Here is a 12,134-nt window from a genome sequence, read left to right as displayed (position 1 = left end):
CTTACTTGCAGAAGGTGCCCCAAAAGACTGCTTGTCCTCCTTAAGATCCACGCATGCCTGCCCTCTTTGAACTTGAGATCAGTAACTGGTGACATCACAGCACTGCCTGAGCAGAGGTATACAACACTTAAGCCAGAAGAAACTAGCTTCCACATCCAGAGAATTCCAAGGCCTGGGCTAACATTATGACCAAGGACTAAAGAAACACATGGAAGTGGATCTTGAAAGTGTTATATCTGAGAGACCTAAGGAAGACTGCATAAGGAACAATTTATTGGCACGGTGGCACTCTACTGTGATTCAAGATCTAAGTCTTAGCAAGAAGTCCTGGAGGCAGTCAAAACCTGCTGCTGGCATGATTCCTTGAAATTTGATGTGGCAGGTTGTGTTCCTTGGGAAGCATATTCTGAAATAGAGATTAATGTGCAATTAGTTGAAAACTCTGAGGATGGGATGGCACTTCAGAGGTGCCGAGGTGGACTAAGACTGAACCTTAATAATACTCATTAACATCCCAGGCATTGGACGTAGGCTGTCCCCAGGAAGGGGTCATTTGGGGCTCACAATGCTGGTATAGAAAATTCATCATAGGGGCACCTGAGTGGCTCAGTCAGTTGGGCGGCTGACTTCGACTCAGGTCATGATCTCATGGATCGTGGGTTTGAGCCCCGCATCAGGCTCTGTGCTGACAACTGGGAACCTGGAGCCTAGTTTGGATTCTGTGGCTCCCTCTCTCTCTCTCCTCCTCCCCCACTCACACTGTCTCTCTCTCAAAAATAAACAAACATTAAAAAAAAAAAAAGATACATCATATTAACATGAGAAGGTAGGGTTGCTGCTACACAATGGGAGGCAGGAATGAGCATATCTAGAATCCAAGGGATTCATGGGGCAGCTCTTGGTTCTTTCATGTGTAGGGATGACTGGGCAAACTCCATAAACATGCCCAACAAGCACAAAACATCTCATGGGGATGAAGGTCTGGATTACCAAACCTTAGAAAAGCAATCTAGACCCAATGGTGTGCTGGTGCAAAGCTGAGTAAAATCTGCAAGAGAGAAGGTGACAAATACTAATCATAGCCTCTGAGTCAGTTGCAACAATGGACTGTACCTTGTTCTCCTACTCCGTATTTTGTTGAGATGAGTGCGTCGTGTCAGACTCCTCTTGTGCTCTGCCTCACATCCTCTCAGCTCATTCCTTACCCACATCATAGCTTGGCAACCAATGTCAGACAAGTTTAACAGCACTTTACCTTTTGCTTTCTGCACCGCCCCATTTATCCACTATTATATTGGATTCAGCACAACAGATGCACAAACATAGGAAAAAGAATGAACACCCTTTTCTCATGGGAGCCCATACTCTCCTCTCCCATCCCTCATGAAGACAATTTTGAGGTGCATTCTAGTCAGCTCCCAAAGAGCCAATAGCAAGGTTACGCCCCAGTTGCCCACAGAGGCGCTCAGCTCAAAATTGTACCCTTGACTTGGTTTTCCTTATTCCATTATTCCTACCCTACTCTTTGCTGGGATCACTTCTCCAAATAAATGATCCGTATGCAAGCTGGTCTTGGTGTCTGCTTTTTGAATTATTTCATTTCTTACACCTATTTTACCAAGAAGGGTACATTTTGATCAAGGTCACATGGTGGAATGCAAGGACACTTGGTGAGTGTCTTGATTGCACTATTTTAGGAGTATCTGCTTAATAAGCCAGTGTCTCAACACCTGGTCCCTTCAAGATACACTTCAAGTGACTCTACTTTTGGAGTACTTCCTAAAGGCTGGCCAACATCAAGGCCTCTAAAAAGAGAGGGTTCTTGGGGTCAGTGACAGGCTTGTACTGGATCCTGGGTAAAAAGGACCAATTCGTAGGTACTGAGTCTTTAGCCTAGAGATTTGTCAATGTTCGCAATCTGTTCCAGGAGAATCTGCCATTATCTTCCCTAAGCCCTTGTTAAACTGGATAGCTCAGTTTGTTTCATGCTCTTCAAGAACAATCTGGTCTCAATCACACCGTGTCTTAAAATCAATTTTCTACTGAATATCCCCATAGTTTCAAAATTACTAATTATTTCACTGTGTGCCCTTTCCCTCCCCCCTTCCAAGATTCTAAGATTTTAGATACCTTTACTATGACTAAAATACATTGATGTTTTCTGTGTCATAAATGGAACTTAGACAGGGAACCTGTCCAACTTTATATCCCCAAAGCAGCTTGTTCATAGTAGATACTTGAATATTTATTGAATGAGTTTACTCTGGGTCTTGAGAGGTCCACCTATTAAGAGTGGTTTATGTCAGTAACTGGGCAGATCTGATGACTGTAGATCAGGATGGGCTAGCTCATACTGCAATAACAAAACTTCAGTTTGTGAAGACATTGAGATTTGGCAGTTCTCACTCAAACTACATGCTCTGTGCATGGTGGCAGGGGAGCTCTGCTCATCAAAGTCACTCAAAGATCTAGGATGGGAAGGTAGATCTCAACTCAGGCTTCCACATTATCACCAAGACAAGAGAAGGGAATATGGCAAATTGCACACTGGGTCTTAAAGCTTCACTCAGAAGTGACACATGTCCCTCTCTGCTCAGATTTCTTCAGCCAAAGCAAGTCGTAAATATAGCTAACTTCCAAATCTATTCTAAACAAAGTATTGTTTAAGCAGTTCGTCAGAGAAAAAAAAAATGTAGCATAAATTTGTAATTTTTTGCCTGAATTACCTTGGCTTCCTACTTCAACTTTCCAAGAGATATACTCACCTAAAAGCAGACACATACTGCACAGATAAAGAGTAAAAAACCAAGACAAAGGTATGCAGTTGCAAAATGGCCATTTATTGCCTACAGGGGAAGGAAAGGGAGGGAGAGAAGAGGAAGTACACAGGTGCAAGGAAACAAGCATATATTTAGCCCTATACATCATGTGTGAGCAGTACCCAATCTCCAAAATGGAAAAAAGTATTTTGTCATCTGACATAGTAGTTAAGGTTCTTAAGCACCTCCCTTCTGAGCTGCCACAAGATTTAAAAGGCAGGACTGCTTTGTTTAATCAATGTTCACATTAACGAAAAAATACTACCACCCAACTGTGTCCTTATACACGCACATTTGTACAGTGTCTATTGTGGAAAAACATCTCAGCTGAGCAGTTTGGTCAAGTTTCAGACCTCATCAACTGTTTAACTGTAATAAATAGAAAAATAAAGCAGCTGGTGATTTTGTCAGAGAGAATGTGTTCAGTAAGAAAGAACCACTTTCTCAAGGATGACAGAGTGTTAAATGATTAGAACACCACAGAACCAGTCTATTAAACATTAAACACTACTAGCTACAATTACATGGCACTTCATTAAATCTTCAAAAGAAAGAAAGAAAGAAAGAAAGAAAGAAAGAAAGAAAGAAAGAAAGAAAGAAAGAAAGAAAGAAAGAAAGAAAGAAAGAAAAGAAAAGAAGAGAAAAGAAAAAGAAAAGAAAAAAGAAAAGAAAAAAGAAAGATCTTAGATTTTAAACTGATTATTGGAACACAGTAACAAATTGATTTAGTGCTTGGCATTTTCTTAGGACAAAAGCAAAGTAAATATACAACCTAAAACAGGAGAATTTGTTTTGGGACATCAATAGAAACTACTATGTATTCAGGGGAAAAATTACCAAAATATCTTGCTCAGTTTTAAACTCAAGTGCTTTTCTTTCCAACTATTAAATTCGCTACAAAAACACTTTATAGGCCACATAATTACTCAAATTTATGCAAAATAATAAATTAGTTTAATGCCAAATAATGAGAATAAATGAATCCTTCCCTATTCAAATGGTAAATTGAGTTGAAGAGTAGATCGTCTCGTGGACAATTAGTTGGCACTTGTTTTATGGTTGAAAGAAATCACAAAAGAAGATATAAATTAACCTATAGTGAATATGACCAACACCCTGGCCTTTCCGAAAGAGAAGGTACAAACATGCTTTCTCTTTAAAAAAAAAAAAAAAAAAAAATCTCCCTCCATACCACCCCATCCAGAGGTAAAAAAGCCAAATTTGAAACGTTCATCCTCCTCAAAATATTCCAAGTACTCCAATGAACTCTATTCCTCAACTTCTCCTAGATGAAAGAATTGCTTGCATTTGGACAACTGTACGAATGCCCATAGTGCACTTCTCAGTGCTGCTGGTGTTTAAGAAATTTGCCACTCACAACACTGAACAATTCCAGATCCAGTGTGCAGTAATACAGCCATCCAAACTCCTCCCCCCCAAAAAAAGTTGGCAGAGCACCGCTCAGGAATTTCATAGGTAAGGGAATATATTTTTAGCAAGTTAAGCACAGAGAAAGAACAGTACAGCTTCTTAATACATACACACCCAGACTACTGCATCACTTATTGTATCAACACTGAAACAAGTAGCAGGAAACTAAGCCTGTTAAGAAGCAAAGCCATTGTTTGACACATCAACGCTGAGCCAATTGTGTGAGTTTTAAGATAACTAATTCAACAAATGTGGTACATATAACCACTGATAGTTTGAAAGGAAATACAGTCATAGGTCAGTAACTAGAAATTAACACAAAACTGAAATGAGCAAGAAAGGACCACTTCTAAAAGTTACCATGATTCTTATGCCTTTAGAATTAAAAGTGACACACATACAAGTAGGGAAATTATCTAAATCTGGGGATATTGTAAGAAAAATAACTACTAATAGGTGCCAAACTATGCCTTCTCAAAGTTTCTGAAAGCTGAATGTACCAAGCTACTATGCCAAAAGAGTCATATCACTTGGCATTTACATACCTTTTTCAAAATATGATTTATTTCTGATAACACAATTTCTAATTTCAGTACAATGCTACTGAATTTATAGTAAGTGCCATAAAAAATGAACATTTAATAGGCAGAAATGTCCTTATTTCATATGCTTTGAAAGTAAAATCTATTTTACTTAAAAACATTCCATTACTTCAATGTCATAATATACATCGAATAAAACCTCAACATGCCTGTTTTCCTTTGGTTCCAAGAATAACCCAAACAAACCTACGCCAAAAGAAATTACTAAGTAGGTTAACAAAGCTTGCTTTTCCTAGTATCTCCCTATTTCTTGCCGTAGGACTTATGTAATTCAACAGAGAACCTTACATAAAGAAGGTATTTGGTTAAAACAAGAAATATGCATGCTCTCCCTTACCACCTTCCTGAAAAAAAAACTTTTTTTCTTTTCGTGGCTTGTATTCAGAACACCCTGCAGTGTAAGTGCTTCCTTTTTTCTTCTTACCCTTAAACTTTAAGATGACGCTTATACAACAGAGATATCCAAATCGTTCTGTAAAATGAAAGATGCTTTTGGCATCCTGTTCTTAAACAGATTACAACTTTGGTAAATAAGCCAGGTTAAAGGTGTACTAATTTACTTGGATTTGAAATTGATGATCATGATGCCATAAAAAAATTAAAATCACTCAAAGCAATCGTAACTACAAAAGTTCTCTCAGTCTACAAATTGAAAACTTTATTTGAAGTTCCTGGCTTAGAAAAATACTCTGATTTTCCTAATTTGTCTACCTAGAATTCTCACAGTTCTATAAACATGATACAATTCAGAAGGAAAAGATTAAACAAATCTACATATTAGAAAGTTGATTTTTGTTTAAAGGGGAGGGCAGGTAGGAGAGAAAGAGAATACCTTATAAATGTGAGAATTCACATTTCTGTCAAAAAGTATATTTGAATGCTATTTTTAAAACGTGCCATAAAGTCATTGCTTGCTATATAACCATTATTCTATGGCCTGCCAAATGTATCAGAAATTGATTATGTTTTCTGTGGCCAAAGCTACTGATCAGTCAGTGCATTTTACAAAGCTATTAAAATCTCTCAGAATAGAAGACTTAGAAACAAGTAAGTACTGTAAGTACTGGGACACAGCCAATTCGCTAGAAAATCTAGCCCTATATTAGGAATGAAAACAATATGCCTCTGATTCCATCAAAGAACACATTTAACCTATTTTGTCTTGTGCTATTCTACTTCTTGCTATTTGATTTGAAAGTATAGATGGATTTGTGATTTTTAGAAACTCTTGGGAATACAAATGCAAACTTAATTTTTCACCCACTTAATAGATAATTAGAAATACAATTTTTAAATGGAACATAGTTATGTTTGCCCATGTTCCAGTTTTAATGTGCCACATCCTCAATTCTAATACAACCCACTGTAGAATCAAGTGATATGAGCCTTAGATATCTTTCAACTTTCTCCCATCTCTGTGATTCAATACATAACTGTAACATACCAAATAAGAGGGACAAAGAAGAATGAAGCTTTATACTTCTGCAAACTATAAGACTAAAACACAGTGGCTTCTTTAATACATTCACACAGGATGCTTATTAGTAAAATTAAATATCTGCCTATGAATATTGAAAAGTAATTTGAAAAGAAAGAGCTTGGAACAAGGCAAATGGGAGGAAGGGGGGGGAAGCTGGTCTCAGAACCCATTGTGCCATTACCTGACTTTAACATGTGATATTCAAACGAACGTTCACACGCCTTACATCAAAGAAATGAAACAAAAATATTCAGCTACGTTGTACAAAATTTTTTTTACATAAAACATCATAAATCTCGAACAGATTTACTATATCTGAATTCTAAAAAGTTGCCTATAGAATGGTGCTGGGATTCTGTTCTCTGCTTGCTTTTAGGCAGTGCTGTTGCTTAAAAGTTGACACCAGGCACAATATTTTAAAACAAAGTCAACAAGCAAGGAGCAGTAAGTGGATTTGAGCCTTTCTCAGATGTCAGTCCTGAGGATGCTGCAATATTCCCCATCGAAATGTGTAAAGCTATGAGGCGGATACTGATGCCTGAGAGAGTGGGTGACTTGACATGCACTTGTAGGACTGTTGTAATAGCAAACAGTGCAGTTTTCCCTTCCTCAAACACTGTTTCAATAAATTTAAAGAACACTCCAGTTCTTACACAAAGATCAGAAATCATATTTAACAGTTAAAAAAAAAACACAACACATTATCACAACCTAAAAATGCCCAAATTTTCTCTTAACTTCACATAAAATATGCAGCAGCCCCATGGCATAAAGCTTATTAAACTTATTCTGAGAACTAGAAAGTATATAAGCATAAATATTTTACTTTCATTGAATATATACCCTATGTCATTCACCTCTTCCTTTTGGCTTCTCACTGCCAAAGTTCCAAATGGCATGCGTTTTAACAAGACAATACTGAGGAGAGCAGCATTTCTGATCATCTGAATTGGCAGCTCAAAACAGATACCACTCCTTTTACAAAGGGAACAAAGGGTGAAAGTGTGTGAAATCTGGGCAGTGGGCTAAAGGGAAACCGTGCACATGAAATTTGGGTTACCATGCCCCAAGTGTGTGTGCCACCCAAAACATAACACAATTACCTACTTCAACAGAGCTACTACCAACATTTACTAAAACCACATTAAAAATACACAGGATAATGAATGGTTTGAAAGAGTGCATTTGGAAGCAGAGAGAACCCAATTACACACCTTCCTGCAACAGAGTGCCTCGATCATACACAAAATAAACTTAAGCTGTTTACAATGTTTCCCAATTTTTTTTTTATTTTTTCCCTCTACATTTAACTATTAAAAAAGTTTTTTTTATTAATAAATGGGCTCCTCTGTGGTTCATATACAATCATAAGTGAACTTTAAATTCCATTTTATACAAACATCTCAAAAAATATCGGGAGTGAAGTATGGTAGGAAATATTGCTCACATTGCTAATTAACATGCGTATATGAAAGGAGGAAAATGTTTTGTTAGTGCATATACCTCCAGAGCAGAAAATCCACCCAAAACAAAAGATTTAAAATAAAACATACAGTAGCTGATTACAAAAAAAGGTAATGTCCACAAAATTAAGTTTTTCATGCTATTCTACTTTCCAGTACTATGGTTCAGGTAATCAATTTGCATGGCTAGATGTTGAATGTTTGAGGTATATAAGAAGGGATACCTGCACATTGAGGAAAATCTGTCACCTTAAGGGTTGTTTCTTTGTTTCTGTTTGTTTATTCTGGTACTTTACCATTTTTAAAAGAATATTTTATTTACATCAAACTTCACTCAACTACAATTACATTCCAATTATAAAAGATGACAAACAACGCCTCTATCACTAGGCACTTTTAAAAGGGAGTTTAGGCTTTACAGAACCCTTCTGATGCGATCCCATATACGACATTACATCATCCCACCACCCTCGTCCCACTAAAATTACCCTTCAGGGGAAATATTATATAGCCTGATTAATTTACTATGGAAGAAATTAGTATAAAATGACCAAAGGAAATGCATCATTTAAGACTAATAAAACAGCCTACGATGTCAGGTTTGAAAGAGGAGACAAATTGTATATATTTAAAACTAATTAAATAATTTAAATTTGACCTGTACTTTATATATTAGTGAGACACAAATATAGGCTATTTTCTTTTAAAATTTCATTCACATAATGGAAAATTTCTTGTTTATTAAAAATATCACATTTTGAGACTAGAAACAGTAAAGTGCATGAAAAGTTTAAAATATAAATTTCAGAAAACTCTTATAGCAGCAAAAAAGCAGAATAAAGAAAAACTTAAAAACACAGACACAACCTTTTCCTGTTACTGTGCCATAATTAACATCAAGTAGCCAACCAATTTTTTCCCCCAGAAAACGGTTATTACGATCACTGCCTCTTGAGTCACAGATTTTCAACTGGCCCCTCCTGGGCAAAAAAAGGATTCCAAAGTTTCTAAAGAGCATCAACAGTTGGGAATAAACCAGTAGCTTCTTAATTCAACCCTGACAGACAACAGAAACAAAGATTAAAAGCATATAATGGCCATTTGGCAACTAGAGTCAGGAAAAATGATCTGAGGTTTTCAACTACTCCCTGTTCTCTCTCCCTCCAAAATCTTTTCCACCTCAAAAAGCCAAAACCAGCAGACACTTGCCCTACTTTGGGAAACACATGAAATATTTGTATCACTTTTCCCTTTTAAAACTTTGATCAGGGTCTTTTCATTCAGCAGTTGTTCTGGTTTTTTTTTGTTTGTTTGTTTTTTAACATTTGACTATAACTGCAAAAATCATACAGATCATATAATATCTGTTTCTTTTTAGCACAACCAGGCAGAAAAAGGTGGATGGGAATAATTAAAAATACTGGACACTAATTTTGTGGGCATCCTAAATGTAAAAAAATTCTATTTTCAAGATGTGTGGCAGTAGAAATTACCCACTGTTCCCCAATAAATAAACTGGAGAGAAAGGCTTAAAATTAATACTTCTAATGAGGTTACAACTAATAGAGGAACAAAATACAGAGTGATTCTTCAAAACAAAACAAAAAAATAACCAGCACTTGCCCAACTGTCATGTACTGTTAAATGCTTGATTTTGAAAGCATATTGTGCAACCACCTTTAATTTCTCAATTTTTCTTATTATGGTTAAAGGCTATATCATCGTTTATGTACAGATCTAGCAAATTTAAGTGCTTTGTTAATGTGCAAAAGACTTGGGGAGTCAAAAACCAGTTTGTTATAATGGAAAACAGAAATCCAAGAAATTTTTCCTGCAAGGCATGCCATCATTCAGTTTAAAATGTTGTATTTATAGTTCTTTTTAATTACCTTTTACAAAAATGGTTGATTTGAAACCATTCAAAAGAAAGTATTTGTTTTGGAAAAACAAATACACTTGTTGGGCCTTGAATTGGTGATTTATTAATTACAAATGCTGACTCTAAGATAATATGAAAAAGGTCCAATTTAAAAACATGTTAGATTAAAAATTTGGAAAGTAATACTTTGGTTCCAGCCCTAGTGCCAAATGATACCAATATGCACAAAAATGTACAAAATCTTAGAGCAAACACATAATGAAAGGAACCTGAAGAAGCAGCTTAAGGATGGCCATACTTCACTCCTACATACTTTGATTTACAACTGTACAGGTCCATAGCAACAGATCCCCCCGTCTTTGCGGGGCAGTACTCCACTACCTCCGATTAGGCAAGTGAACACCATTGACAAGAGGCAGAAGTGGAGGGTGGAGTTCAAGTTGTGTTAACAGTGAGAAGTGGTCTGAAGGGATGTGAGGGTGTGGACACCCAGTGATGTTGTTCTCAACCAGCCATTGAGGATCTAAAGGCCCCAGGACACCAAGCACGTTCATATGAGTCTTGGAATAGAAAATGTAGTCAATCACGCCCTGGAAAGAGATTGGGGATTGAGAAAAAAGAAAAAAAATATGCTTAGAAAAAAAAGAGTAACTCAAGATATATAAAAAACAATCCATAATTTGTAAAAGCCAAATACCTGAGTAACTTGTACTTGTAGTACCTGTTGTCTTGACAATGGGGTCATGTAAGGCTCAAATCTTCAGTGGGTAGGACATGAAATAAAGACGGCTAAATAGGGAAATACAGGGCCCTACTGGAGTCATAAAGCCTTGCATTTGTGCGTAAGTGGTAAGCAAACTGAGAAGCTAAACACACCAAATTATGTCTAGGCATCTTTAAAAATGTCTTGCTTAGGTTAGTGAAATTAAATCCATCAGTATAAACGTTATGGGAACTACACTAAATCATTTACAAAAAGCTGTTTTAATATAAATGCATAATGAAAAGGTAGGACTCAAATTAATTCTCTTAATGTTAATTGGCATTATTTTCCATTATCTACACATCAAGATATCCAAACACACAAAGCCATGGTAAAGCATGTTTTCAGATTTGCCAGTTCTAGTTCAGCTTTCCCAGATATGCTACATACTTACAAAATACTACCTACAGTTAACGTTTCTAATGTGTTCTTTAGAATACTCATTTTCACAACTATAAATATACTGTAAATTTTGGATTCCTTAGCAAAAAATATTCAGCAGGGCCCTATATATTTATATCAGTTTTGTCTCTGAGAACTAGATGATTTATTTGGTTTGTCTGATCATTAAGCTTTAAAACTGAAGTGCTTTTTATTGCCCCAGGCTGTGGAGACAAGACAGTAAAGTCAAATTTCTTCCTATCCACATCAAGAGAGCCTGAGCCCAAGTATGAAGAAATATTTCCAGATCTGGAAGTATCTACTTACAAATGCTATACATAATGAGTTCCAGCAATATTTTAAATGGTTATCACAGTGAAATGGGCTACTTAAGAAAAAAAAGAAGAAAGAAAGAAAAAACTTTTGGTGAAAAAAATTTATTATGAAATTTGGAAATAATTACCTCAGGTTGATTTTGACATGACCATGACCAAATTAAGGAGATAGTTCTTTTGAGGAAGAGGGCTTTGCTGAACATTTACAAACCTTAACCTTGCCACAAATTAAGGTACCTACTTGAATCCAAGGATTTTCTGCCATTAACACTCCAAGTCGAATAGTTAAGAAATTATGTGAGTACAAGGTATTATCCTTTCATTTTGGCTAATGCCTAATTTTGCAGTGGCATTTTAGGAAAAAGGTTAACAAGGGTCAGGGTAGATTTACTAGCATTTATGAGACCATCCTTTCTTTCAACTATAAACTAAACAAAACACAAATGAAATATTCTGTCACTTATGTTCCATAAACCTCCCACATCACTTTATTAGAGTGTCATTATGTACATCAGCTGCTAGACTTGCAGAATCCTTTGCAAACATAGGCCCCAAGAAAGATGTTAAACACTCCAGAAAGTCAGATGCATTTAATTGGAGGTATCACTTGTACCTATTTTCTTAGTTTGAAACATCCAGAGGAAAAGCTCTTATCAAAACCCTTATTAGCAAGATCATATCTACAAACTCACCCAAATATTTGTACATATGTATGCACATTTACACATTGTTATATCTACAAAGTAGGTTACTAAACTAATGATTTTTAATCTTTTTTCGACTCAAACTTGTTTTTAAAAAAGGCTACAATGTGGGAAAACAGTCTGTATTAGGAAAAACTATAGTAAGTCTATAAAACTATATTTGGAAAAAAAGTAAAAATGATGAAAATAATTTATGAGCTAGCATTATGCTAAGTATTGTCTTATAAAAGAGAAAATCGTATATTATAAATTTCATAATGTAACAGAGAAAGACTTC

At 36.0% G+C, this 12,134-nt stretch overlaps 1 protein-coding gene across 4 annotated transcripts in view; it reads right to left on the bottom strand.

Annotated features, from left to right (window-relative positions):
• Positions 1–2,819: 2,819 nt before the first annotated feature.
• The window catches only part of CNOT6L (CCR4-NOT transcription complex subunit 6 like), a 121,003-nt gene continuing 111,688 nt past the window's right edge, over positions 2,820–12,134 (bottom strand). For 3 of the 4 annotated variants that reach the window (XM_043572409.1, XM_043572407.1, XM_043572406.1), the window contains one exon: positions 2,820–10,264. In XM_043572409.1, coding sequence (XP_043428344.1) covers positions 10,254–10,264 — 11 coding nt within the window. In that variant the 3' untranslated portion in view covers positions 2,820–10,253. The remainder of the gene's footprint in view (positions 10,265–12,134) is intronic. The other variant, XM_043572408.1, reaches the window with a different exon arrangement.

Source organism: Prionailurus bengalensis, chromosome B1 (assembly GCF_016509475.1).
Source record: "Prionailurus bengalensis isolate Pbe53 chromosome B1, Fcat_Pben_1.1_paternal_pri, whole genome shotgun sequence".
NCBI lineage: Eukaryota > Metazoa > Chordata > Mammalia > Carnivora > Felidae > Prionailurus > Prionailurus bengalensis.
This window is presented reverse-complemented; position numbering and strand designations above follow the sequence as displayed.